At 42.4% G+C, this 27,932-nt stretch overlaps 1 protein-coding gene across 1 annotated transcript in view; it reads right to left on the bottom strand.

Moving 5' to 3' along the window:
* cpe (carboxypeptidase E) overlaps positions 1–27,932 on the bottom strand; it is a 106,623-nt gene that overhangs the window by 31,181 nt on the left and 47,510 nt on the right. The window contains exons 2-3 of the mRNA XM_048543517.2: positions 9,432–9,628; positions 3,536–3,703 (exon numbers count right to left, since the gene is read on the bottom strand). Of these exons, the coding sequence (XP_048399474.1) occupies positions 3,536–3,703; positions 9,432–9,628 (365 nt within the window). The remainder of the gene's footprint in view (positions 1–3,535; positions 3,704–9,431; positions 9,629–27,932) is intronic.

Below are 27,932 nucleotides of genomic sequence, written 5' to 3'. Positions count from 1 at the left end.
ACACCTTGGTATCTCATACAATAATACTGTTTGCTTTTCACTCCACATCCATCAGCGTGTGAAACTACAAAATGTGCAAACTCAAGCTCTTTTCCCCAGGGTAGGAGAGTCCAAAATTAGACAGCATAGATTTAAGGTGAGAGGGGAAAGATTTAGAAGGGATCTAAGGGGCAACTTTTTCATACAGAGAGTGGTGTATGTATGGAATGAGCTGCTAGAAGAAGTGGTGGAGCCTGGTACAATTACAACATTAAAAAGGCATCTGGTTAGATACATGAATCGGTAGGGTTTATTCATAGGATTCAGAGACATATGGGGCCAAACGCTGGCAAATGGGACTAGACTAATTTAGGATACCTGATCAGCATGGACAAGGTGGACTGACGGGTCCATTTCCATGCTGTACATCTTTATGACTATTACTCCGCTGGCCTACATGAATTTAAAGTCAGCAAAAAAGGCAGAATAAGTATTTCAACAAAATCAGTCACTGCAGTAAATCACATTAAAGAATCTCAGCAATTCCAACTTACAGTTGATTTTCCCATCATGTTTGTTACATTTGAGCTCATTTGTATATTGCTGTGCTGCTGTGCTCATGCCAAAGGACTATGAAGTGTGGAAAATACATTTTTACAATTGCCAGCCTCAGCAAATCCAGCAAGTTTACTGCAGTGAAACCACTGGCTGTGTGGGACCTACATGTTGGTAGTCGCACAACATGACAGCAATATAAAAGGAGCTTACCATGAAATATTTCAAGCCGAGCTTCAACAGCAGTAACAGGAATGACAGAAATTCACAACAGAGTAGGAGTTCAAAGTTAACAAGCAAATCAGAGTAGGCTGACATTTTTATAGCAATGGGCAAACAAAATGCAATAGTTGTACTGGTTATCAAGGTGGGCTTTCCTCCCACAGCAGACAATGGTAGAGAGTAGAGAGCAGAGAGCTGAAATTGTAGTCACAACTTTTGACAGGACTGTGCACAGTGTGGGACCTCTGCACTTCTTTCTATGTTACCACTGGAACCTTCAAATATGTACAATATAAGCAGGGGAAATCTCTGGAAATGGTTTGAGACTATTAACTGTCTAATTACAAACTTGGAAAAAAAAATCAATATCAAAATTTTGTCTTCTTAATCAGCATATATCGAATAATTTGCAACGAAAAGCATCTCATATCCTGAATGATACACAAGAATCTGGAGACCATTCAGACCCTCAAATTTGTTTCACTAACCAGTTCATACATATCTGATCCACACCTTAACTCAATTTATGCATCTTTAGTTCCTTGACATCTAATAAAAAAAACTGCCAATCCCAGTCTTCTTCATTTTAATATGGAGTCTCCAACAAGAGGGAATTTCAAATTTCTATTATCTTTGATGTGAAAAAGTACTTGTTAATTTAACTCCTGAATGTCCTAACCCTCACTTTAAGTTTTTGCCCATTGTTCTGCATTCCAACATTCCACCGAGATCTGGACCAAGATCTTCCATTGCAGTTACAGCACACAAACTTCCCTGAAACAGCTCCCACAGACGAGAATGGGCAATTATACAGGCAACCCACTAGAATAGTTTTTTGATCAAAGGGTTATAATTGATGGAGCTGAAATATTCAAATTTAAAATGTGCTATGTTGTATACTGCCTGTCATTTGCACTCTAGAAAGAGTCCCATTTCAGGGTTATCTTTGACAGTGAAGGGAGGAATTTAGATTAGATTAGCTTCCCTACAGCGTGGAAACAGGCCCTTCGGCCCACCAAGTTCACACCGCCCCTTGAAGCATCCCATCCAGACCCATCCCCCTATAACCCACACACCCCTGAACACTACGGGCAATTTAGCATGGCCAATCCACCCAACCTGCATATCTTTGGACTGTGGGAGGAAACCTGAGCACCCGGAGGAAACCCACGCAGACACGGGGAGAATGTGCAAACTCCGCACAGATGGTCGCCCGAGGCTGGGATTGAACCCGGGTCCCTGGTGCTGTGAGGCTGCAGTGCTAACCACTGAGCCACCATGCCGCCCCAAATTTAAAATTTAAAGTTCCTAGTTTATGAATGTAATCACAGGAAAATTGATTACACAGTGAGTTGGAAAAGGTGTGGTTAAGTCTGAGAGGCAAACGCCATGTTATAATGCAGTAAGGTCTTTGCAGCCAGTTACCAATCGCTCCCTTTTGCCCACCAGACCAAAGGCAGACTCCCCAAAAGAGATCGAGATTCCACCAAGAATCCACCAACGGAGGCACGGTGGCTCAGTGATTAGCACTGCAACCTCACAGCACCAGGGATCCGGGTTCGATTCCAGCCTCGGGCGACTGTCTGTGTGGAGTTTGCACATTCTCCCCGTGTCTGCGTGGGTTTCCTCTGGGTGCTCCGGTTTCCTCCCACAGTCCAAAGATATGCAGGTTAGGTGGATGGGTAATGCTAAATTGCCTGCAGTGTTCAGGGAGGTGGGGTTATAGGGGGATGGGTCTGGGTGGGATGCTTCAAGGGGCGGTGTAGATTTCTTGGGCCGAAGGGCCTGTTTCCGCACTGTAGGGAATCTAAAAAAAGTACATTTAAATTAACCTGCCTTCCATAAAGCAGACCTTCTACCCTCTTTTGCATTTGTGTATTGCGTAATCTGGTGAAAAACAAGTACACGTATTAGGTGCAAGACATTATGCGTGGATTATCATAAACTTTGCAGCGCACAGATAACATTTTTTTTCTGATCTTTAGCACTGACGCTGTCAGCTAATCAGCTTCTTCTCGGGCCTCAACTGCTGGAAATTTGACGACCAGGAGCAGCCTCAGGAAATGGGATTTTTGGTGAGCCCTTGTCGTGTTGGCTCCTATTTTCCACCTCCCCCAATAGAGCTGACACAACAAAATAAGAAAGTGGAGCTTAATGCATCTCAATAATGTTGTATCACTCTATGGAGCAACCTGCTGGAAACACCAAGTAAGGAGTTTAAAAAAATCAACTTTTTCTTTAATTTCCAGGAAGTTTAAAGGAGAATGAAAGCTGGGACAGAGAAAATTAACATGCAACATTAGGTAACTTGGTTGCAATTGGAGGTCCACTAGACCTACATGAAGACTTCTAGTGTTCTGAAGGATCATCAGCTTGAAACATTAACATCGGTTCTCATTGTAGGTGTTGCCAGACCTGATGAGTATTTCCAGTTTTATCTATTTTAATTTAATGCTGCAATGTGAATAGGAGATTCACGAGCTAACAGCTATCCCATCAAGTTGGTATCATCCTCTCCCAGTTACTGAAGCAAATGGATGGAACAATCAGGCACTTTGAGATTCACTATTGTCCTAACTATATGTAAGTGTTTCTGGCCATAGTGCTTTTTGTGGCTGTCAGCGCTATAATGTGTTAATGCTTCTGGGGAATACAAAGACAATCTTCTACCTAAACAGTTTCATACACAACAACATAGGCAGAAAGCATTGGGGCAATTTAGCTTCTGATTACTCAGGTGCAGCCACTTTGTGCCGGACCCTGGCAGTCATCCTCTTACCTTTGTGTTTCTATCCACAGAGAGTTTTATATTTTTCAGAAGATGGTTATTGGGCCCTCCTTCTCTTTCATACACATAGACAATCCTGTCAAGATCGAGAAAATTTCTGTTGAGGTCTATTCCTTGTGCATTGGTGCGACCCACAAACCAATCCTTGAGATCACCGGTCTACAAAGGGAAAAACAAGGCAAGGAAATGGTGTATAAAAATGCGCGGTTAAAGTTAGCTGTAAGACAATAACCAAATATTTCTTGAAAACTAGGCACAGCCATTGAGATTATTAGCAATTCTATAATTGCACTTTTATCCTTATTTTGAAATGAACATATTTTACTAAAATTGAAACATAGAGAAGTATGAAAGGTTGTGATGAAGGAGAATCACCTAACAGATAAGAAGTTTTTTTGTTCCTTCCGTCCTGCACTGTGACAGAATTGTTAGGAGACCTCCTTACATGGATGTAAGTTTTAACCTTAAAAGGAAAAGCAAGCATTTGAAGTGAACACATAAACCAACCCGCTGAAAGACGGAGGCACTGTAGGAATTCCAATGAGGTCAGAGATGATGGCGAGGCCAGGAATACAAGGAGCAATGGCAATGAACAAGAACTGATTGTTAGATTTGGGAGAAACAGTGCCTTTGAAGAATTTAAAGAAACGTAAGATGACCATGTTGCCAAAGGGCATGAAGGATCATGGTGTAACAAAGCAGCTATTGCTCTGGGAAAAGACTATAGATTCTGTACACTGAAAAAGTGTGAATACTATTGGACTATGATTAATAGAGGCTCATTGATAATAAGCAGGATCAGAAAGAGGACCGGACTGCTAGTCATAGAAGCTGGTTCAGATCCTGCATTGCCTAACAAACCCACTATCCAATTGTGGACAGAAAAAGTCCAGAGGATTAGCAGTCAACAAAAGCACACATAGAGAATGTGTCAAGGGCATGGATGTAATGAACTAAACTTTGATGGGGGAAATCCATCAGGCCATCAGGGCTTTGTGAATTCAAAAACAATAATGTTTAGTCAGAAAGGTGTTAAAAAGCAGTTGACAGATGATCACATCAGCCAGGAGGAAAGGTTGTGTCAGAAACATTACTGGCGATCTTAATTGCAATTGATGCATAATAACCCAAATTTAACCCATTGATACAAAAACAAAGTTGCTGGTAAAGCTCAGCAGGTCTGGCAGCATCTGTGAAGGAGAAAATAGAGTTAACGTTTCAAACATTAACTCTGTTTTCTCCTTCACAGATGCTGCCAGACCAGCTGAGCTTTTCCAGCAACTTTGTTTTTGTTCCTGATTTACGGCATCCGCAGGTTTTTTTGGGTTTTAACTCATTGGTGATGTTCTCCCCCACGGGAATAGTGGTGATCCTGGCTTTGGTAAGAAATTAAAATGGCAAGGAGGAATACCCTTTTGAGAAATAGAAAGAACAGGAACAAAATTTCAAATAACAAAGAGACTTGACGAGAGAGGTAGGACAAGTTCTGAAATACACATTCTGGATATGCTAAAATAAAATTAGTGGGCAGTTAGCTTATTGGCTTGTTATAATTAGAAAATAAAATAAAGGCAGATGTGCCACACTAAAAGGAATTAAACTGGGAAATCCCTCCTCTGGGAAATTTGTTTTTGAGTGCCTGAATGTAAAGGCATTGCCCCTGAGGAAAACACTGTAGAGCTGGATCATTATCAGGGACTCAATAGTGAACCACTTTTTGCAAGGGTCAGGACACTCTGCAATGTCCTGAGAGGAAGCATCTTAGGAAGCTGCGTGTCATTCCTGCCCCCTCTGGGTACCTGCTGGCACTGCCCTAACTCCCTGAGAGGAGAAGGGTCCTGGAGCGAGATCGAGGGCCCTTGTCCCCCACCTCGGTTTACCATTAATGCTGAGCGCCAATAACTTGAGTGGTGGAGTGCAGGTCCGAGCGCATATCCAGCGCAATTAATTAGGTTGGAGGGCAGGAGATCTTGTGAGAAAAGTCACTGTGAGCCGCGGTGCACCCTGCTCCATGAATCCCGCTCAGCAAAACAAGACAATAAAAATGTGAAAGTCCCGCCCCAAGCATTCAAACATAGTTATTCAACTGCAACGTAACACCACCTCCATGCCAATAGTTGTCAGTCCGATTTTGTGCTAGGAACAACCATGGCTGTCCACTAGATGGTGGTAGAACCGAATGAAATTTCAGACCCAGGTATTTCAACCTGCCTGTTCGGACATGGTATGACCACAACAGTACAGCAGGTGGGACTTCAATGTGGGCCTCCTGGTTCCGAGCTAGTGACACTACCACGGCTCCACTAGATGCTTCACAAACTTGCCCATCATCCTTGTGCGGGGACTGGCTAACCTTCTCTGCGTAATTCCGATTTTTAGTCTATGTGTGCTGCCAAAACAAGCACAGATGTTTATAAATTTGAATAAGCAGAAGCTCTCGGTGTAACATGCTTACAATTCAATATGCAAATAGTAAAGGACACAAATCAAAACAAAGTTTCCCTTACCATAATTAATATCAGGTCCTGTTCACTAATTACCTTAATGCTCATTGATTCCCATTAGTTCTGTGTAAAACAACACCTAGATTTGTACAAAATGTGGAGGAATTGTGGGAGATATAGCAGTTTGGATCAGACGTTGGCTTGCTGAAAGAAGACAGAGGGTGGTAGTTGATGGGAAATGTTCATCCTGGAGAGCAGTTACTAGTGGTGTACCGCAAGGGTCGGTGTTGGGTCCACTGCTGTTTGTCATTTTTATAAATGACCTGGATGAGGGCGTAGAAGGATGGGTTAGTAAATTTGCAGACGACACTAAGGTTGGTGGAGTTGTGGATAGTAACGAAGGATGCTGTAGGTTGCAGAGAGACATAGATAAGCTGCAGAGCTGGGCTGAGAGGTGGCAAATGGAGTTTAATGCAGACAAGTGTGAGGTGATGCACTTTGGTAGGAGTAACCGGAAGGCAAAGTACAGGGCTAGTGGTAAGATTCTTAGTAGTGTAGATGAGCAGAGAGATCTTGGTGTCCATGTACATAGATCCTTGAAAGTTGCCAACCAGGTTGACAGGGCTGTTAAGAAGGCATACAGTGTTTTAGCTTTTATTAATAGTGGGATCGAATTCCTGAACCAAGAAGTTATGGTGAAGCTGTACAAAACTCTGGTGCGGCCACACTTGGAATATTGTGTACAGTTCTGGTCACCGCGTTATAGGAAGGATGTGGAAGCTTTGGAAAGGGTGCAGAGGAGATTTACTAGGATGTTGCATGGTATGGAGGGAAGGTCTTACGAGGAAAGGCTGAGGGACTTCAGGCTGTTTTCATTAGAGAGAAGAAGGTTGAGAGGTGACTTAATTGAAACATATAAAATAATCGGAGGGTTAGATAGGGTGGATAGGGAGACCCTTTTTCCTAGGATGGTGACGGCGAGCACGAGGGGGCATAGCTTTAAATTGAGGGGTGAAAGATATAGGACGGATGTCAGAGGTAGTTTCTTTACTCAGAGAGTAGTAAGGGAATGGAACGCTTTGCCTGCAACGGTAGTAGATTTGCCCACTTTAGGTACATTTAAGTCATCATTGGACACGCATATGGACGCAAATGGAGTAGTGTAGGTTAGATGGGCTTGAGATTGGTATGACAGGTCGGCACAACATCGAGGGCCAAAGGGCCTGTACTGTGCTGTAATGTTCTATGTTCTAGATTTTGAATTCAAATCCTTTTTTAAAAATTAATAGCTCTGTAGGCTCAGGCATCCTTATGCTTGTCATCTCGTCCAGTGCCACACCCCTCTGAGATGTCTACACTTCTCTACTTCTGGCATCTTGAGCATCTTAGAACATAATTCCTCCAGCATTAACATCTATGCCTTCAGCTGCCCAGCCTCTACGTTTTATCTGTAAAATCTCCACTGTTCTTCCTTCAGGTCAATAGAGGATTGCCAATAAATGTTCGCCCAGCCAGCTACACCCATATCCCATGAGTGAATTTTAAAAAGCTAAGTATCTGTCTGTCTCTAAGACTAGTGTTCCTTCTAAAATTTGTTTGTGCGTGGAATGTATGAAGCCTTTTTAGTTTTTCTTTGCGTAACCGTCCAGGTACTATTTCTCAGAGAATGAAGTCGTACCGTTCAGGCAATGCACATCCACAGCACTCCCCCCAAAATCTTAGGGGGAACATCGTTTCAGGCTATCACTTCTTTAATAAAGATTTCATCAGTCCTCCACCTTCATGCTTATCCAACTGCTATCCCTGAAGTGTGTTGCTGTATATTTCTACACTGAATCTACTACATAATACAAAGTTGCTGCACGGTTGGCACAAAGCTGGAAGCTGACGTTAAAGTGAGGAGAAGGGTTCCCAAATTGGAGGTGCAGAGAGCAGAGAAGAAATTAGGAGGTAAAATAGGAAATGGCGCAAGTGGAACTCAGAGAGAGACCAGTGCCACAACGGTGAACTACAGAGATAATGGGAACTGCAGATGCTGGAGAAATTCCAAGATAATAAAATGTGAGGCTGGATGAACACAGCAGGCCAAGCAGCATCTCAGGAGCACAAAAGCTGACGTTTCGGGCCTAGACCTCTCTGATGAAGGGTCTAGGCCCGAAACGTCAGCTTTTGTGCTCCTGAGATACTGCTTGGCCTGCTGTGTTCATCCAGCCTCACATTTTATTATCGGTGAACTGCAGAAGTAGGGTATTAGAGTTGAATAAAATGGTTGACAGATGGAAGAATGCTCGAACGGAATGAGAATTTCTACTGTAGAAAATTAACAGCATTTAGTTTTTTCTACGTCCATGACTACGCAAGGATGTGAGAAGGGTTGAAGTATTTACGGCTTTGGCCGTGGTTAAAATCTGATCTTCAGGTTCACCAGCAGCAGATATGGAACCACATACTGTACAGACTTGGAAGGTCCCAAACCTATTTCCAATTCATACTGAATTGTTGCAGTACAGCTGCTATTGCCAACCCTGCTTTGGCTGGGGAAGAATACCTGCCTGGATCTAAACTGGTAAAGTGCAGCTACGGCTATCAGATCAGAAAATGATTCGTTTTGGCCAGGACAAATGGAACCATGCCCAACTTGCTAAACTGCATTCCAGCATGATACAATTGCTTGCAGAAGCACAGAAGAAAACAAAATCTGGAGCACTGTTATTTTTTGTCAAATATCACTCATCGTAAGCGACAAAACTGAATATTTCAGAGCTCAGTATTTCCCTACTGGATGGCCATCATTCGGGAGAAGTGACACATCTGTGATTAGAGTGTAAAGGATGTTCTGCTGCAACACTTGGATTTTAGCCTGAAGTTGACCTGAGCGGGATTGGAGGAGACAGGAATCTATAGTGGTTGCAGTGGGACAGGGCTAGTAGTTAGATCTGGCTGAAGTGGTGAGGCAGGTGGTGATCACGGGTGAAGCATAGGCTGGTTGCTGTAAAGCAGATGGAGGGTCAGTCGGGCTCCCATGACAATTGAAACAGCCAGGACATATAGTGCAGAGAGTTTGATGAATATCTTGCTACACTTGAGAAGAACTGCTCCTGTTCCTCCAGGCCCACAAGAAGTGCTGGAAAGCCACTTACTTCAAGGGTTCAGCCCTTCTCACATTTTTACACTAGTCATGTTTCCAGAGGCCTGGAAAACCCAAGTAACACACCTTAAAAACTGAATCATTGTTAATATGAAGGCTCGGAAGCATTATTATAATATTTAAATTACCGAATCTCATCCAAAAAAACAATTGGTCGCCAGTCCCGTGTCCCTCTAAAATTAAGACAGGTTCTTTCTCCTGTTCCAGATTCTCTTTGGATTTTAATCTGACGCAGCCCAAACCCTGCTTTTTTTTTAAATTTTGGAGACAGGATTCAGCCCATCATCCTACTTACCTGTGAAGCTGCTTTTTCAAAGCCATCAGGATTCATCGAAGGCATGATGTGTATCCGCGTGCTGTGAATCAAACTGACAATTGTTTCATTTCCTTTTTGATATTCATTGCACAGGTACTGTGCCAAGAAAACAAGCAGCTCTCTGCCCACTGCCTCATTCCCGTGCATGTTGCCGACATATTTAAATTCTGGCTCCCCTGGAAGGCAAAAGGCAGACAGAAACAATAAGCGATTTTGCAAAAATTCTGATGTTCAGCCACCTTAGGAAATATTTGAGATAACAAAGTGTGGAGCTGGATGAACACATCAGGCCAAGCAGCATCTCAGGAGCACAAAAGCTGACGTTTCGGGCCTAGACCCTTCATCAGAGAGCCTCTCTGATGAAGCATCTAGGCCCGAAACATCAGCTTTTGTGCTCCTGAGATGCTGCTTGGCCTGATGTGTTCATCCAGCTCCACACTTTGTTATCTTGGATTCTCCAGCATCTGCAGTTCCTGTTATCTCTTAGAAAATATTTGAACCGTTTATTGGAGACGTTATATTTAGCATCACCTCCAGGAACCTATTCTGTTCAACATGTCTCTGGGCTGCTACAAATTATGCCAGATCTGTGGTGTAGAATCTGTGATTCAAAGAATCCCCACAGTATGGAAGCAGGCCATTCAGCCCAACAATTCTACACCAACACTCTGAACAGCATCCAACCCCAATCTCCCTTATACCCCTGTAAACCTGCATTTCCCACTGCTAATCCACCTAGCCTGCACATCCCTGAACACTACGGGCAATTTAACAGGTTAATCCACCTAAGCTGCACATCTTTGGACTGTGGGACGAAATCTATGCAGACACGGGGAGAATGTGCAAACTCCACACAGACAGTCACCCAAGGCTGGAATTGAACCCGGGTCCCTGGTGTTAAGAGACAGCAGTGCTGTCCCATTGCTTGACTGATATATTGTTGCCACATGTACCACGATACAGTGAAAAGTGTTGTTTTGCATGCTATGTAGGTGGACAGTTAACGGGCTCTATATCCATAATTTTAGCCAAAGCTGCCAACAAGAGTGTACTACAGTGCAGTCAATAGGTTGTCCATTTTAACCAAAATTGTGGAAGGTACTTCGTTACTGCTTGGCTGCCCACAGAAACTGTTATTGGTGGGAAAGGGTTGTGAGCAGACCTGACCCCCAGCTCCTGAAGCATTAGCAACATGGTTATGGAGAGCGTGGAAACCAAACTGAGAAAAAGAAAGAGTAAAACAAAGCAGCAAAATTCTTCTTTCGCTCAGGGAGCAGGTCAAGCGAGAAGAGGAAGACAAAATGAACTTTTATTGGAAAGGTTACAGAATATTGCAACAGTAAAGTTTTTGTGTCGCCATCAACTGATTCTCGGGAGGGATAAATTAGTCTTCCAAGGTAGTATAAAACAATCACTACTGAATCAGCAACTCATTTCAACAATAAAGGAAAATGAGGCAGGGTATGAAAAAAGCTGCTGAAGCACTTCATACTAATGCCCAAACAAAATTTTATTCCAGGATATTGTACAGTGTATAGTATTGGTCTCCAAATTTGAGGAAGGACATTCTTGCTATTGGGGGAGTGCAGCGTAGGTTCACAAGGTCAATTCCCGGAATGGCGGGACTATCATATGTTGAAAGATTGGAGCGACTGGGCTTGTATCCACTTGAGTTTAGAAGGATGAGAGGAGATCTGATTGAGACGTATAAGATTATTAAGGGATTGGACACTCTGGAGGCAGGAAAAATGTTTCCGCTGATGGGTGAGTCCAGAAACATAGGACACAGTTTAAAAATAAGGGGTAGGCCATTTAGAACAGAGTTGAGGAGAAACTTCTTCACCCAGAGAGTGGTGGATATATGGAATTCTCTGCCCCAGAAGGCAGTGGAGGCCAACTCTCTGGATACTTTCAAGAAAGAGATGGATAAAGCTCTTAAAGATAGTGGAATCAAGGGTTATGGGGATAAGGCAGGAACAGGATACTGATTGTGGATGATCAGCCATGATCATAATGAATGGTGGTGCTGGCTCAAAGTGCCGAATGGCCTACTCCTGCATCTATTGTTTATTGTCATATACCAGGCACAGCTCCTGCTGAATAACAGCAGCACAAACCCTGTGGGTTACACAAGAGAAGGCCAATATTGTCATTAGGATATCATGGGACTATTTTAAAATTTGACAAACCACTCTACCTGTTAGCAATTGTGCTCAAACATCTGTATATTGTTGCATTCATACAGCAAATGACTGTGAATATCTAACATTCATTACTTGGCGTTTAATATTTTATATGAAAAAGAACATTGCTGACCTAAAATAGTTGCTGTAATCACCTGAAAAGCCCAGGCAACCACATGGAATATATAAAATCAGCTGCTCAGAATTAACATTTTTAATCAAAAGGCACAGAAACTCCATGAGGGAACAAGAAATTTACATATAAGATAATAAAGTGTGAAGCTGGATGAACACAGCAGACCAAGCAGCATCTCAGTAGCACAAAAGCTGACGTTTCGGGCCTAGGCCCTTCATCAGATGATGAACTGATGAAGGGTCTAGGCCCGAAACATCAGCTTTTGTGCTCCTGAGATGCTGCTTGGCCTGCTGTGTTCATCCAGCTTCACACTTTATTATCTTGGATTCTCCAGCATCTGCAGTTCCCATTATCACTGAAGAAATTTACATATCTTCTGTTACTCACACTTGCATGGTTACTTCGTATACTATAGATTGTAGGTTACAAATGGAGGGTGCAATCTGAATAAAAGATAATACAGCCACACTGTGGATACACAGATGAAGTATATTTCAGCAGCTTGCATTGCGCAACAGAGCAGAGGGAGAGTGACCGAAAAAGGGCTCCGAACACCAAGAATACTAGAGACAGTCTTCTCCCTCCCTCTCTCTCACTCACAACCCAACTTGGAACAATACCAATGCTTCACCAAGAATAATTTTCCAAGGACAGCTGCAGCACAGCCATTACAGAAAATAAGACAGCAACTGAAGAGGCAGACTCAGTTCTTTTGCTCTCAAGGCTTAAAGATGCTAAAACATTTTTAAACTGTAACTACCTCTACCTTCCCACACATACCAAACATCATTGCTCCCCCTTCTTTGTAAACTCATCATTTGTATATCTGTGTGTGCTTAGTGCTGTGTTTTATTACTTTTTCAGCATAGTAAACGATAAAACTCCACTTCCACTCAAGGAAACCTTGGAAATGATTCTCCTTCTTTCCTGATCTGGTTAATTAATTGAACTGAGGTGTAATAGCTATGTGCTGGGGAGAAAAATTGTGACTAAACAAGAGGAAGTTATAAAGAAGGGTTGCCACGATTCCTCCTCACTTGGTTACGTCAAATTGGTTAGATTCAAAAATAATATTCTAAGTAATATTTGTGAAACTTTTGCCTTTTTTGGTGAAATTTACATTTAATATTAACATATGCTAATATCCTACACTTGTATTCATGGCTAACCAACAAATAACAACACTTTGAAAAATGCCATTTTCACTCAAACATTTTCAGACTCACTACATGGTCAGAGGGGATGTAGTACAGTTTGTCTGCACTACACTATCTCTTTTTGCTGCTTATCTGCATTGCTACTTAAACCTAATTTCAGAAAAGCATCTGCTGTTGTACTCCCACAGCTGCTCTCTTCAACACCTCCCTCAGTGACAGATTGACAGCCAAGTGCCAATTGTAGCAAGTTCTCACTGGGAATGTGTTAAAACATCGCCCCCTCATTTCATTTAGGAGACTGCAGTCAGAGCAGACTTTCATTGCAACAGCACTGCAATTAAAACCAGATTCAAACTGTGAAATGGCAATGTTCTGCTAATGCACCATGCCGTCCAGTCCCTGACAAATATGCTTTTGTAATTTTACAGACTGTTGACTGTTAGTCACAAACACAAGCAAATTATCACCAAATCAGTCCTTGCCTCTCCAATGCGTGTAAATCCTATCCTTCACAATCACCTCCAACAAATTACCCACCACTGATATCAGCCTTTCTTAAATAAAGCACAACGTTAGTCACCCTCCAGTCCTCCAGCACCTCACCTGTGATTATAATGATAAAAATACTTCGGCTAGGGCCCACACAATTTCCTCCCTAACTTCCCACAATGCCCTAAGGTACACTTGTTCAGGTCGTGGGGATTATATTTTCAAAGACATCCAGCACTTCCTCTTCCATAATGTGAACTGTTTTCAAAACTTCCTCAGAGTTTTCTTGCCTCCATTTTTTTCTCCAAAGGAAAACTGATGTGAAATATTCATTTACTATCTCTCTGATCTCCTGAGGTTGAAAACAAAGATGACCTTGTTGATCTTTAAGGGACCCAATTCTATCGCTAGTTGCTGTTTCACTCTAATATACTTGTCGAATCTCTTTAGAGTATCTTTAACCTTATCTGCCGAGCCTATCTCATATTCCCTCTTTGGTTTCCTGATTTCCCTGTTAAGAATGCCCCTGCATTCTTTATACTCTAAAAAAGATTCAATTTGTCTGTCTCAGTTGTCTCTATTTAATATAGGATTTATTAAATTCTAGACTAGAATAATCTTTATTCATCCATTGTTCCCAAATCTTACCAGCCTTACCTTTCATTCTAATGGGAACATAATGTCTCTGAACTTTCATTATCATGCTTTTGAAAGCTTCCATTTGTCAATTGTCACTTTATTTGTGAAAAAAATCCTACTCCAATCAACTTTTGAATGTTCTTGTCTCGTACCATTTAAATTTACCTTACTCCAAATGAAAATTTTAACTTTTATGGAAGGCTTATCCTTTTCCATAACTATTTTAAAACTAATACCATTATGATCACTAGTCCCAAAGTGTTCCCCTGTTAACACTTCAGTCACTCACCCTGCTATATTTCCCAAAAGGTCTAGTTTTGCTCCTTCTCCAGTAGGAACATATAATTATTGATAAAGGAAATTTTCATGAACACATTTAACAAATACCTCACCATCCAAACCTTTAAAACTATGGCAGTGTTTGGAAAATAAAAATCCCCTATTATTATAACCTATTATTCTTACATATCTTTGAAACCTCTCTATATATTTGCTCCGCAATTTTCCTCTGACTACTGGAGGGCCTTTAGTACAATCCCACCAAGATGATCATCCCTTTCTTATTTATGATTTCAGCCCATATATTTTTACTTCCATTGGTGCTTTAAACAAGTCCCAGGTAAGGGAACAAAATGCAGTTATGGTAATCGGAAAAGCTTACAGATGACCAAAGGAATTAAATCATTCACTCAAATTCACTTTCAATGTTGATTTAAAATGCAAATTCAAATTGTGAGATAGTGCCACTGTGTGTCTCATTTTTTAAAAGCAATGTCCTTCTTGTCAATTCCAACATCTAATTAAAATCTTAGACCTTGAAAGCCACTAAAGCAAGTAAATGATGTGGTAACATGGAGTGAAGCTAGAATTTCTGAAGAAGGGTCCCGACCCAAAACGTCAAGCTTTCCTGTTCCTCTGACGCTGCTTGGCCCGCTGTGTTCATCCAGCTTCACACCGTGTTATCTCAGATTCTCCAGCATCGGCAGTTCCTAGTACCTAAATGATGTGGTAATTTCACTTTGTGCCCTTTCTCTTAAATGGGCTGTTGTGCTGTGAAAGACAATATGCTCTCTGTTTACACTGATAAAGTCAGCCAGGCAAATACACCCATCATCTGGTGAGTGGGCAATGCAGGTAACATCCAACGTGTGCAGCTGCCCTTCCCTGCACAGCTAAGTAACTATTTTAAAATTAGCAGGATAGTGGGGAGCGGAAATGTTTTGAAAACAGTCGCTGTGGCTCACAAGGATCCTATTTACATGACAAAGTGGCTTGACAACAGGCAAAACCAAACGCAGTCACTTGCTCATATTCTTCACTACTTCAATCATCCGATCAATTTCCAATCCCAATCCCTCTGCACAATTCCCTGGACTAATTTCATCCTCCAGTCATTTGCTACCACATTTTCAAACTGCCCCCTATCTATATTTCTGCCGATGTCAATCTACCCAACAACTCTCATCTTAAATGCTCTTATTCACACTAAAAGATGCACTCTCTCTTTTCTTGGTTATTCCTCCACTTCCTTGTGTCTAAGGGTCACAGGCTGGTGACAATCTAATGTTGTTGGACCACATTAAGCATTAACAGGCTTCCTTGACCGTTAGCCAAATTGCTATTTCAGGATAATGCTGTACAGCAAAGATAGCCCCTCAACGCAGTGTGGATCTGGAAGAACACAGCAGGTCAGGCAGCATCACAGGAGCAGAAAGTCAACGTTTCAGGTTTATACCCCACATCAGGACTGGGGGGTGTCAGAAGTATATAGAGGGAGGTGGATGCAGATGGGGGAAGGTAGGTGGGATGGTGATAAGTGGGTGCAGATGGAGGGTTGTGGAGGTGGGTCAGGGGAAGGGTAGGGTAAATAGGTGAGAAAGAAGATAGACAGGTAGAATTGGGTCAAGGAGGTGGCGATGAGAGGGTGGGTTGGACATGGGACGAGGCCAGAGGTGAGGAGATTTTAAAACTGGTGAATTCTATGCTTAGGCCATCAGGCTGTAGGCTCATGAGGCAGAATATGAGGTGCAGCTCCTCCAGTTTCCGGGTGGTGTCATTGTGACACTGGAGGAGGCCCAGGACAGACATGTCACCCAGGGAATGAAAAGGGGTGTTAAAATGTTTGTCAACCAGTAGGTGCTGTTGATTATAGCATACACAGCGATACCATTCAGGACGACACAGCCCGCTGGATTGGCACCACATCCACAAGCATCCACTTCCTCCACCAACAATGCTCAGCAGCAGCAGTTTATACTATTTACAAGATGCACCGCAGAAACTCACCAAGGCCCTACCGACAGCAGTTTCTAAACCCATGACCATTTCCATCTCGAACGACACAGCAACAGATAGGTGGGGACACCACAACCTGCAAGTTCCCCTCCAAGGCATCCACCATCCCGTGCCACCATTTTGGGGTGTCTGCGTGGGTTTCCTTCGGGTGCTCCGGTTTCCTCCCACAGCCCAAAGATGTGCAGGTTAGGTGGATTGGCCATGCTAAATTGCCCGTAGTGTTCAGGGGTGTGTAGATTAGGTGGGTTATAGGGGGATGGGTCTGGGTGGGATGCTCCAAGGGGCGGTGTGGACTTGTTGGGGCGAAGGGCCTGTTTCCACACTGTAGGGAATCTACTCTAATCATCCTAGCTTGGATTATGTCGCCATTCCTTCAGCGTCTCTGGGATTCCCTCTCCAGTGGCATTGTGGGTCTATCCACACCAAATAGACTGTAATGGGTCAGAATGGCAGCTCACCTCCAAGGGCAACTATGGACAGAAAATGAATGCTGGCCTGGCCAGCAAAGCACATGTCCCTGAATGTATAAAAGAAAAACTGAAGAAAATCATAGGATAGCACCCGAGAGAGGACAAAGCAGCAGGCACTCACTCCAAATTCTAGCCAGCACAGTCCCTCAACTGCTGCACATCCCTCCTGTGCACAGACTAATCTGAAGACAGGCATTGCTTGCTTGTGGAGAACTTAATTAGGATTGCAACATGAATCTAGTGAGCTGGCCTTTTAGTAAGCATGCATGAGATGACAACGGGAAGCAAACAGGCTTCCTGATGTTTGCCATCAGGAAATCCAACATGCCTTTTAAAGTTCTGAGAACCTAATCGCAAACTCTCATCCCAACATTGGGATCCTGATTTTTTGATCCTTTGCGGAATTAAGCGGCACCAGCAGGAACAAATTCAATCGTCTTTCTGTGGTTTTCTTTTCCTGTGGCAGAGTTGGTTGGGATCAGGCCCAAAGCAGCACCACAGCCAGGTCCAGCTCTGGCGCTGAGGTCACAGAGGGTTCAGTGTCAGCGGGTGGGGGAGCCTGGTGCTAGGGTCCCCCCCAACCCACCGCAACCAATGACCAGCAGCAGCAGCTGGAGGAGCTTCTAGAGGGGAGCAGGAGGTCTGAGGCCAGGCCCATGGCTCCAGCACTTACACAGCAGTTACAGTAACAGCAGCAATGGCCGTAACCGAGGCCCCATTACTGTGACCCTGCTGATGTCAAGCAGCAAGAAGGTAACAAAAAGAGGTAAGGATGATATCGACTGCAGTAAAATTTTGCATTATACTCTTTGCTCAAGGTAGTTCTACAGATGGTGACACTTTTGCATTTTGCACGCGACAAAACGCTTTTCACTGTATTTTTATATAATGTGAGAATAAATCTAAGTCTAAGGCAGAAACAGCACACAGTTCCCCTTCTGCTGAGGCAGCTTATCTCCACTATGAGGACCTTTGGAGATCAGGTGGTGAGCTTTGAATGACCTCCCTAAAGATTGCAAACATGTCCAATTAATGAGGTAGGAAGACTTCTCATTCCCTCCCACCCCTTCTACGGAATGCCAGTAGAGTCTAGAATAGACAATAGACAATAGGTGCTGGAGTAGGCCTTTCGGCCCTTCGAACTAGCACCACCATTCATTACGATCATGGCTGATCATCCACAATCAGTATCCTCTTCCTACCTTATCCCCATAACCCTTGATTCCACTGGAGGCAGCACACTGGCAGAAGGTCCCCACTGACACTTTTCTGCCACTGCCTCATCCATTCCAGCTTGATTTGTATTGAAAAGATCCAGTCCTTACTTTTAACTGCAACAACCTTATGATTCCTGACTGGAAAATGCACGGGTATAACTCTCAGGGAGGAAAATGATCAGCCTCTGTTATACTGACATGTAAGGCTGACTAGCCAGCTAAAACTTACTATTGAATAGGGATCAAGGTGACCGCAGGGAGCGGGGGTACGATGAATACTGTCGAAGGAGTCTTGGAGGGTTTCTGCAGTGCATCTTGTAGATGGCCTACGCTGCTGTTACTGTGTGTCGATGAAGGGAGTGGATATTTATGGACATGGTGCCAATCAATCCAGCTGCCTTGTCCTGGACGGTGTCAAGTTTCTTGTTGGAGCCGCAGTCATTGATGCCACACTTGGTCAAATACTGGTTGATGACAAGAATAGCCTCACTTCATCCATGGTGTACATGAGGCAGTCCAGGGCACTGAGGAAGGAAACTGCAATAGAATTGGCAAAGCTGGAGGAGACGGGCAAGCTGACTGGGCAAGTGATTAGGATTTACTAACTAGCTCACTGAATCTCAAGACAACTTTCCTCCTCCTCCTAGCACAGGCAGCGCTAAAAAGGCACTAATCTCTTCAGATTACTTTCACATAACAGCTTTGCTGAGGCCTCTGAAACCCAACCTACGTGAATTCAGTTGCATGGTCAGTAAAATTAAGGCAAGCAGGGTCATGATAATATTTAAATGACCATCATGTTTCACATAAATAGATTTGGTCCTTTGCTTGTGACCTCCCTCAATTGACTCCAAAAACTGGGTTCTTTAAGGTAATTTCACTCCGGGTCCCTCTTCTGTTCCAGATCATTTGCATTTTGGACTCTGACACAACTGCAAAAGTTCTTTTATACTGAGTCAAGATTCAGGCCCTGGTCTCTACCTGTAAATCTACTTCATAACTGAAACGCAATTGGAATAAATCATCATCAGTGGCGGTCGCTCACAGATAAGGATGACTCTCTTTCACTCTCAGGACGAGTCTGTAGGTAACGGTACAGTCAGATGCGGCTCCCACAGACTGTTACGCTTGGGGTGGATGGTGATCATGGGAAGGGCCGGGTGAGGTGTTGGTATAGCAGCATGGTCCTCAGGCTGTTTTCGCCAGGTTTCTGCCTTTTCCCTCGATGGCAAGTATCGAGGTGCTTGATGCCTTCCCCTGCAAATGTACCTCCTCCACTTTGGACGGACTTGGGTCAGTGATTCCCAGGTGTCTGTGGGAATGCCACACTTCACCAGTGAGGCAATGAGGGTATCACTGAAGCCTGTTGTCTGTCCACCTGGGGCTTGCCTGCCATTTGGTAGCTGGGAGTAGAGCACCCGCTCAGGGATCCTCACGTTGATCATGGGGTCAATGTGCCCAGGCCATCGCAGCCAATCAAGGGTGGTCAGTCCCTCAATGCCGGGGATATTGGCTTGGTCAAGGATGCTGGTATTGAGCGCGTCTGTTTTCCCAATGGTTTCACAGGAATAAATATGGAGTAAATAAATAAATAAGTAAATATATGAATAATCTATCAAAGCTTCAATCAGAAATTATGGGAAAGCTTCTCACTGAAGTGAGGAACAGGGCGAAATCAAGAAATTGCACATTTGCACTCTATTACCATATTTGCCTGCGCTGCAGGTTTCCCACTAGCTGTACCCATTTCTTCAGCACTATGCCAAGTGTTAATCATAAACCAGAGATGTGCTGTACTATGTCATTTTTACAATTAAAAATTATTTGGAAACTTGGATGCACACCACACACTTTTTACATGTTTGGCATGGAGATCTACTGTAATCAATTATAGAGAAGGTCAGACTGAATCTGACAGAAAAACCATTTCTCTCCAATGTTACAGTGGTTGAATTTAATTACATTGAGTTTTGAATCCTTAATAAAGCATGATAAATGGGATAACTGTAGATGTTAAATATTATATGTAAAAATGGAAAACTGAACTTTACCCAAATATTCTGGATGTATTTCCACAGCTTGTCTGACCAACTATATATTCAGTGCAATTATGGACACGGATACAATAGAAACCTTGCTCACTTACAGAACAACATGTATTTTGAATATTTTTATTCCCTTCATATTATAGAACAAACTGAATTTCCAATTCAACCTTAACCCAGATTGATATTTATATTTCATGGTGATTGATAAGTTGCTGTCCTAGATGTCAGGTGGTTATAACTACCATTTGCCTAAATTATTTTATGTGACTGAGCTCCATCCCTGCATAATAAACATTATTTGGTCATTTCTCTGCAACATTTGAGAACTGTAAAACTGCACGTAAACTTGACGGTGTTGATTTTAATGAAAAAAGGGACTAAAATGTTAAAAGCAGGAAATTACTTCAGTGATAATGGGAACTGCAGATGCTGGAGAATTCCAAGAAAATAAAATGTGAGGCTGGATGAACACAGCAGGCCAAGCAGCATCTCAGGAGCACAAAAGCTGACGTTTCGGGCCTAGACCCTTCATCAGAGGTGGTGATTTTTCTGAACAGGTAAAAAGCTCTGTCTCGATCACCTACTTATAATTCCTCATAATCTGCTCCTCAGTCAGAGTGACAACGCGGACAAAGTTGTGTTCATTTGTCATTCCTGCATGTGCAGACCTGCAGTGACTTTGGGCCAATTGACACAATTTCAACATTTTCAATCTTTTTATCAGATCATTCCATGGTCTCACCCCTCCCTACAGCAAGCCTCCTCCAAATCCACAAAGCTTCCAAGTCTGGCCTCCTAAGTATACACCATTTTAATTGCTCCATCATCAGACATAAGCTCTGGAATTCCCTCCCCAAACCACTCTTACATTTTAAGACGATTCTTCAAAATTTGTTCATTGACCAAGCTTTTGGTCATCTGCCCCAAATGGCTTTGTGTTTGATGTTACTCTACAATGCTCACGTGGAGTTCACTTGAGGTGTTTTAGTACATTAAATTATAATGCATAAATTACATTATAATATGACGGGGATAAAAGCACTTAAAATATATTTTTTTCTATAAATGAGCCAAGTTTCTATTGTATCCATGTTTGTAACTGCATCGAATATATAGCTAGCTAGACAAGCTGTAGAAATATGTTATAGAATAATTGGGTAAAGTTCAGGTTTCCATTTTAACATATCATATTTAATAACTACAGTTATCCTATTCATTCTTTATTAGGGATTCAGCACTCAATGTAATGCAATGACTATAAAATCGGAGATTCAATGTAATAGAGAGATGCTGTGGTTAACACTAAAAGACAAGGCTCTTGAACATTGCCGATGGTTAAGATTTTGTATTAAAAGTGTATTATGGAATAAACATATGTCTTTTCACAGCTTTCTCAGCCTCAGGACACACCACAGGGATTTATGAAGTACTTTTGATGCATAATCACAGTGCAAAGACCCTCCCATCCTCACAAACTAAGCCCCAGATTGGCATTAAAGCTCAAGTGGCATCTGAGTTTTTAACCTGTCCTGTTCTTCACTCTGTGTCTCTACCTGGGCTGTGGACCTCTGCCCATGATCACTTCACTGAGTTTGGAAAGTCAGCTCCAATGATATATGCAGCACCAACCTCTCTGATGCTGAGCTGTGGCCTGTCCGAGTCCAACTTCATCATTACCGAACAACCTGGGCTCCAACGTCAACCATCTCACAACCTTTGGGTTGGACTTCCATTACTTCCAGCTTAAGGTCGTGATAAAGTAGTGGGTTGGTGTGTTGATAAAGTAAACCATATTTACAAAATACTTTTCAAGCAAACGTTTTCAGAATATGCATTTCACAATTGGTGAACTTCTATTTGTACAACTATATACTAAAATTTTCTTTGCTCTTTGTGAAAGTTTTATTTTTGTTAGCATCTGAGGTTACGGTACCTTTCCCATGTTGAAGTGGTTTGTGATTTAGTGTAGGTGAAGTGGATTCAGTCCACTGATCAGAAAACCGGTCACAAACTCACATCTACCGCTTCAAAGGCCAACCTGCAGAGCACGACTCAAATACTATAAATCTAGATGAGCAGCAGGGCCTTCCCACAGAAATAAATGGGAAAATATTTTATGGAAGCACTGGCCTAGATTTTGGGCTGAAAGTCTAGATTGGGACTTGAATCGACTTGCCTTCTAATGCGAAAACAAGAACGTTACCAACTGAGATACAGTTGACAGCAACATACATTCAAGATGTATTTATGGTATGTTAATTGTTTTTATTGTATATATGATCTGCTTAAGCTGGGAAATTTAAGCTGCATTGAATATCTAACATCTCTAAGTGATTCACAGTGTAGCACTAGACGATAGATAATCCAATAAATAGATTACTGGAAATAGGGTCACACAATGAAGGGCAGCTTGCCATTAAAAATACAACTCTCAGAATGGAGGGGACCGAAAGTTTACTTGAAGGACATAAAATGGATTAATGGAGAAATAAACGGCTTTCATACTGATGCACTTTAAGCTGATCTCAACCAGTCAGTAGGACAGCACAATAGTTTCCTTCAGTATTCTTTGGCACATCGAAGGAAAAAAGGATCAGCCAGAATTCCTATCCTAATCTCTATCCTCTGGAATGTATATGTGGTAAAAATGTATCGATGCCCCCCCTCATCTTTCTGAATTCCAACGAATATAATCCCAACTGATCCAACCCCTCCTCACACCAAAGACCCATCATCCCAGAAATCAGTCTCTGGAAGTAATTTCAATTTTGGGTGATGTTGAATGAGTTGTCAGTTAGCACTGGGCCCAAATATCCTTTCCACTCAGTGAACGGAAACGAGTCTCAACTATAATATACAATAGGCTGGCTTGCTGATATCACTCATATCAGAGCATTGCCGTAAGTTAAAGTTAGCCATTCTATCTTCCAGAATCAAAAATTAAGAATTGGGAAGCAATATCCTCTCAACTGTTCTAATAACCAAGAATCTCAGGGGGTGCTAAATATTTTCCCCTAAATTATGAGATAGTCAACTCCACCAATTCAAATTATTTGCATCATATAAAACAAAGAAGCTGGCACTGGAGTTCTAAAACAACAAAAACAGAAATTGCTGCAGAAACTCAACTGGTGTGGCAGCATCTATGGAGAAAAAACAGAGTTAACATTTTGAGGCAAGTTCTGAAGAAGGGTCTCTGGACTCAAAACCTTAGCCCAGTTTCCCTCTTCACAGGTGCTACCAGATCTGCTGAGTTTCCGATTTTGTTTCAAATTATTTTCAATTTCTTTCTGCTCAAGAATACTGGAGTCAATTTTCTCGCCTGGGTCAAAGTCAACATTAAATGATTAAGAAACAAAACATATTCCACACAGCTAATGTCACGTAACATTCAATTAGAACATTAGAACATTAGAACATTACAGCACATTACAGGCCCTTCGGCCCTCGATGTTGTGCCGACCTGTCATACCGATCTCAAGCCCATCTAACCTACACTATTCCATGTACGTCCATATGCTTATCCAATGATGTCTTAAATGTACCTAAAGTTGGCAAATCTACTACCGTTGCAGGCAAAGCATTCCATTCCCTTACTACTCTCTGAGTAAAGAAACTACCTCTGACATCTGTCCTATATCTTTCACCCCTCAATTTAAATCTATGCCCCTTGTGCTCGACGTCACCGTCCTAGGAAAAAGGCTCTCCCCATCCACCCTATCTAACCCTCTGATTATTTTATATGTTTCAATGAAGTCACCTCGCAACCTTCTTCACTCTAATGAAAACAGCCTCAAGTCCCTCAGCCTTTCCTCGTAACAGCTTCCCTTCATACCAGGCAACATCCTAGTAAATCTCCTCTGCACCCTTTCCAAAGCTTCCACATCCTTCTTATAATGCGGTGACCAGAACTGTACACAAGACTCCAAGTGCGGCCTCACCAGAGTTTTATACAGCTTCACCATAACCTCTTGGTTCCGGAACTCGATCCCTCTATTAATAAAAGCTAAAACAGTGTATGCCTTCTTAACAGCCCTGTCAACCTGGGTGGCAAATTTCAAGGATCTGTGTACATGGACACCGAGATCTCTCCGCTCATCTACACTACTAAGAATCTTACCATTAGCCCAGTACTTTGCCTTCTGGTTACTCCTACCAAAGTGCATCACCTCACACTTGTCTGCATTAAACTCCATTTGCCACCTCTCAGCCCAGCTCTGCAGCTTATCTATGTCTCTCTGCAACCTATAGCATCCTTCGTCACTATCCACAACTCCACCAACCTTAGTGTCGTCTGCAAATTTACTAACCCATCCTTCTACGCCCTCATCCAGGTCATTTATAAAAATGACAAACAGCAGTGGACCCAACACCGACCCTTGCTGTACACCTCTAGTAACTGCTCTCCAGGATGAACATTTCCCATCAACTACCAACCTCTGTCTTCTTTCAGCAAGCCAATTTCCGATCCAAACTGCTATATCTCCCACAATTCCATTCCTCCGCATTTTGTACAATAGCCTATAGTGGGGAACCTTATCGAATGCCTTGCTGAAATCCATATACACCACATCAACCGGTTTACTCTCATCTACCTGTTTGGTCACCTTCTCAAAGAACTCAATAATTTTTGTGAGGCACGGCCTTCCCTTCACAAAACCGTGCTGACTATCCCTAATCAATTTATTCTTTTCTAGATGATTATAAATCCTATCCCTTATAACCTTTTCCAACACTTTACCAACAACTGAGGTAAGGCTCACTGCTCTCTAATTACCAGGGTTGTCTCTACTCCCCTTCTTGAACAGGGGAACCAACATTTGCTATCCTCCAGTCATCTGGCACTATTCCTATAGACAATGACGAATTAAAGATCAATGCCAAAGGCTCGGCAATCTCCTCCCTGGCTTCCCAGAGGATCCGAGGATAAATCCCATCCGGCCCAGGGGACTTATCTAACTTCACCCTCTGAAGGATTTCTAATACCTCTTCCTTGTGAACCTCAATCCCACCTAGTCTAGTAGCCTGTATCTCAGTATTCTCCTCGACAACACTGTCATTTTCTAGAGTGAATACTGTTGAAAAATATTCATTTAGCGCTTCCCCTGTCTCATACTGATTCCACACGCAACTTACCACTACTATCCTTGATTGGGCCTAATCTTACTTTCATCATTCTTTTATTCCTTAAATACCTATAGAAAGCCTTAGGGTTTACCCTGATCCTATCCGCCATTATCCAATTCTTGGATATAATCTGTTGACACCATTAGCCATGACACAACATGCCAATTCAAGTGGCTCTCAGAAAAACCTGTAGAGAGGGAAGAAAACTGCCTCTAGATATAACAAGATGGTGATTATTAGGGAATAAGGAATAAACTGTAAGCAGTTTTTGAAAAATCCCAAGAAGTGTTCTAAAGTATAATGAATGTTTGCACAGATTGATGAGGCATAGAATTACAAAATGACAAGCAACATGTACAGAAAGAAAGTCCGAGGTGAAAAAGGGACCCGGGTTCAATTCCACCCTCGGATGACTGTCTGTGTGGAGTTTGCACATTCTCCCTGTGTCTGCGTGGGTTTCCTCCAGGTGCTCCGGCTTCCTCCCACAGTCCAAAGATGTGCAGGTTAGGTGGATTGGCCATGCTAAATTACCCGTAGTGTTCAGGGGTGTGGAGATTAGAGGGATAGGTCTGGGTGGGATGTTCTTTGTGTCGGTGTGGACTTGTTGGGCCAAAGGGCCTGGTTCCACACTGTAGTGATTCTAGGATTCTATGTTTCTATGATTAAGCTGCAGATAAGTAATAGCATAGACAGTTGCCCAACAATTTTGGATGGACACTAGAATGTGCTGCACAAGTTGCCATCAGGGTGGTCTTCTCTACCATTCCATGTTACCAGGCCTGCATATCAATATTATGGCATGCTGAGAAGGAATCAAAATCGCTACAGCAAAAACAGGCCATTCAGCCCTCTGAAAAGCACCCCTCCCAGATCCCAACTGTATCCCTGAAACCCCACAGGAAAAGTACAGGAAAGCTCATTGGCGGCAGCACCAGAAATACATTGAAATCATGTACTAAGCTGGTAAAGCCAGAAAATGAATACATGCAAAATAACCCGTGAAGGCAGCATACAATAAACAGAGCTAAGGGATTCCACAGCCAATGGATCAGATCAAAGCTTTGCACTGCTGTCAAATTTGGTTGTGATTATAGGCCAAAAATTAAACGACTAAATGGAGGAGGAGGCCCATCTTCAATGACAGTGAGGTCCAGCATGTTCCCATCCGCAATGACAGTGAGGTCCAGCATGCCATTGCAGAAGCTAAGGCTGAAGCATTTGTAATCATCTGTAGTTAGGAGTGCCAAGCCAATGATCCATCTTGGCTTTCTCCTGAGATACACAGTATCAACCAATTCCATTTATTCAACAACTAATGCAGCCCCTGCCCATGGAATCTAAACACAGGGTCGGTCTTACAATATGGGACCAGTCATTTGGGCCTGAAATGAGAAGAACTGTTTTCACTCAAGGTGTTGTGAATCCTTTGAATTTGCTATCCCAGATTGCTGTAGATTCTTAGTTGTTCTGTAATAGTGGCAGTAAGATAAAATTGTGTCTGATCAGTCATGGTCTTACTGAAGGCAAAATGGATTGAAATAAGAAATCAGAGTAAGAATAGGTGTTTTGTTCTCATGTGATATCTAGAAAAGCACTGCTGAGATCATAAAGTTGTGGAATCATCCCTGTATATATTAATTAAGGCAGCATCTCTACAAATAAAAATAACTATAGGCAGGTTGTTTCAATTTTCATTATCTTTGTGTGCTTAGTGCTTGTGAAACCAGTAATATTCTTAAATATTTGCAAAGTAAACTTCCTTTGCTCCCAAAATGTGCCCCAACATTAGAAGGGTGCCCCAACATTAGAAGGGTGCACTCACTGACGAATGCGAAATAATTCTGCTCTTCATACTTAACTATATGTAGAAACTAAGTGAGTTTGTAAATTTTGGGCTAATTTAAGTTAATTGTTGTTTGTACTCATACACCCACTGTAAACAAGGTTAAATCGAGGAAAAAAATGAAGTCATGCAAGCAGAGATAATGGCGACTGCAGATGCTGTAGAATCCAAGCTAACAAAGTGTGAAGCTGGATGAACACAGCAGGCCAAGCAGCATCTCAGGAGCACAACATACAGCTAGCAATGTAAGGAGACTCTACTATTTAATATGATCAGGGCTGATCCCATCTCAGCCTCAATTCCACTTTACTGCCTGCTACTCTGGATTGGAGTCAAACCCAACCAAGGGGGTACAGCAGTGTAATTTCTTGTGTGCAAAACCTTTCTGCAGGAACATTTTATTAGAAATCTTTCATGTTGACTCATTTTGGACCAAAGAAGTGAAATGGATATATCCCTGCTTCTTAAAACTATTATGTTATTGGCTCCAAACTTGAACACAGCAAAAACCAAGACAATGATTGTTAGGCTAAATGAAGGGTTCCTAATTGGAAAAAAACAGGATTTAAAGAAGCTCTTCATGCTGTTACTTGCTGATCAATACTGTCTCGAATATATCACACATTGACTTGCATCGTTTCTTATGATGACATATATCAGACTATTTACAAACTGCACACACACTACAAATCAATACCGCAATAAAAGAAAACATCTCTCAACCTCACAGCAAAATAAGAGATCTTGCATTATGATTCTGTGACTGGGATTAGGGGGAATGGGTGTGGTAGTGTAAAAGATGGGTGGATGGTTGGAGCTCTCATGCCGTTGAAGTTAACCATACACAAATGTGCAAGCATTTTTAAAAATACGTCC

The sequence above is a fragment of the Stegostoma tigrinum genome, chromosome 1, assembly GCF_030684315.1.
Source record: "Stegostoma tigrinum isolate sSteTig4 chromosome 1, sSteTig4.hap1, whole genome shotgun sequence".
In the NCBI taxonomy this organism is placed as follows: Eukaryota; Metazoa; Chordata; class Chondrichthyes; order Orectolobiformes; family Stegostomatidae; genus Stegostoma; species Stegostoma tigrinum.
Note: the sequence above shows the minus strand (reverse complement) of the source record. Positions and strands in the feature narration are given on the sequence as shown.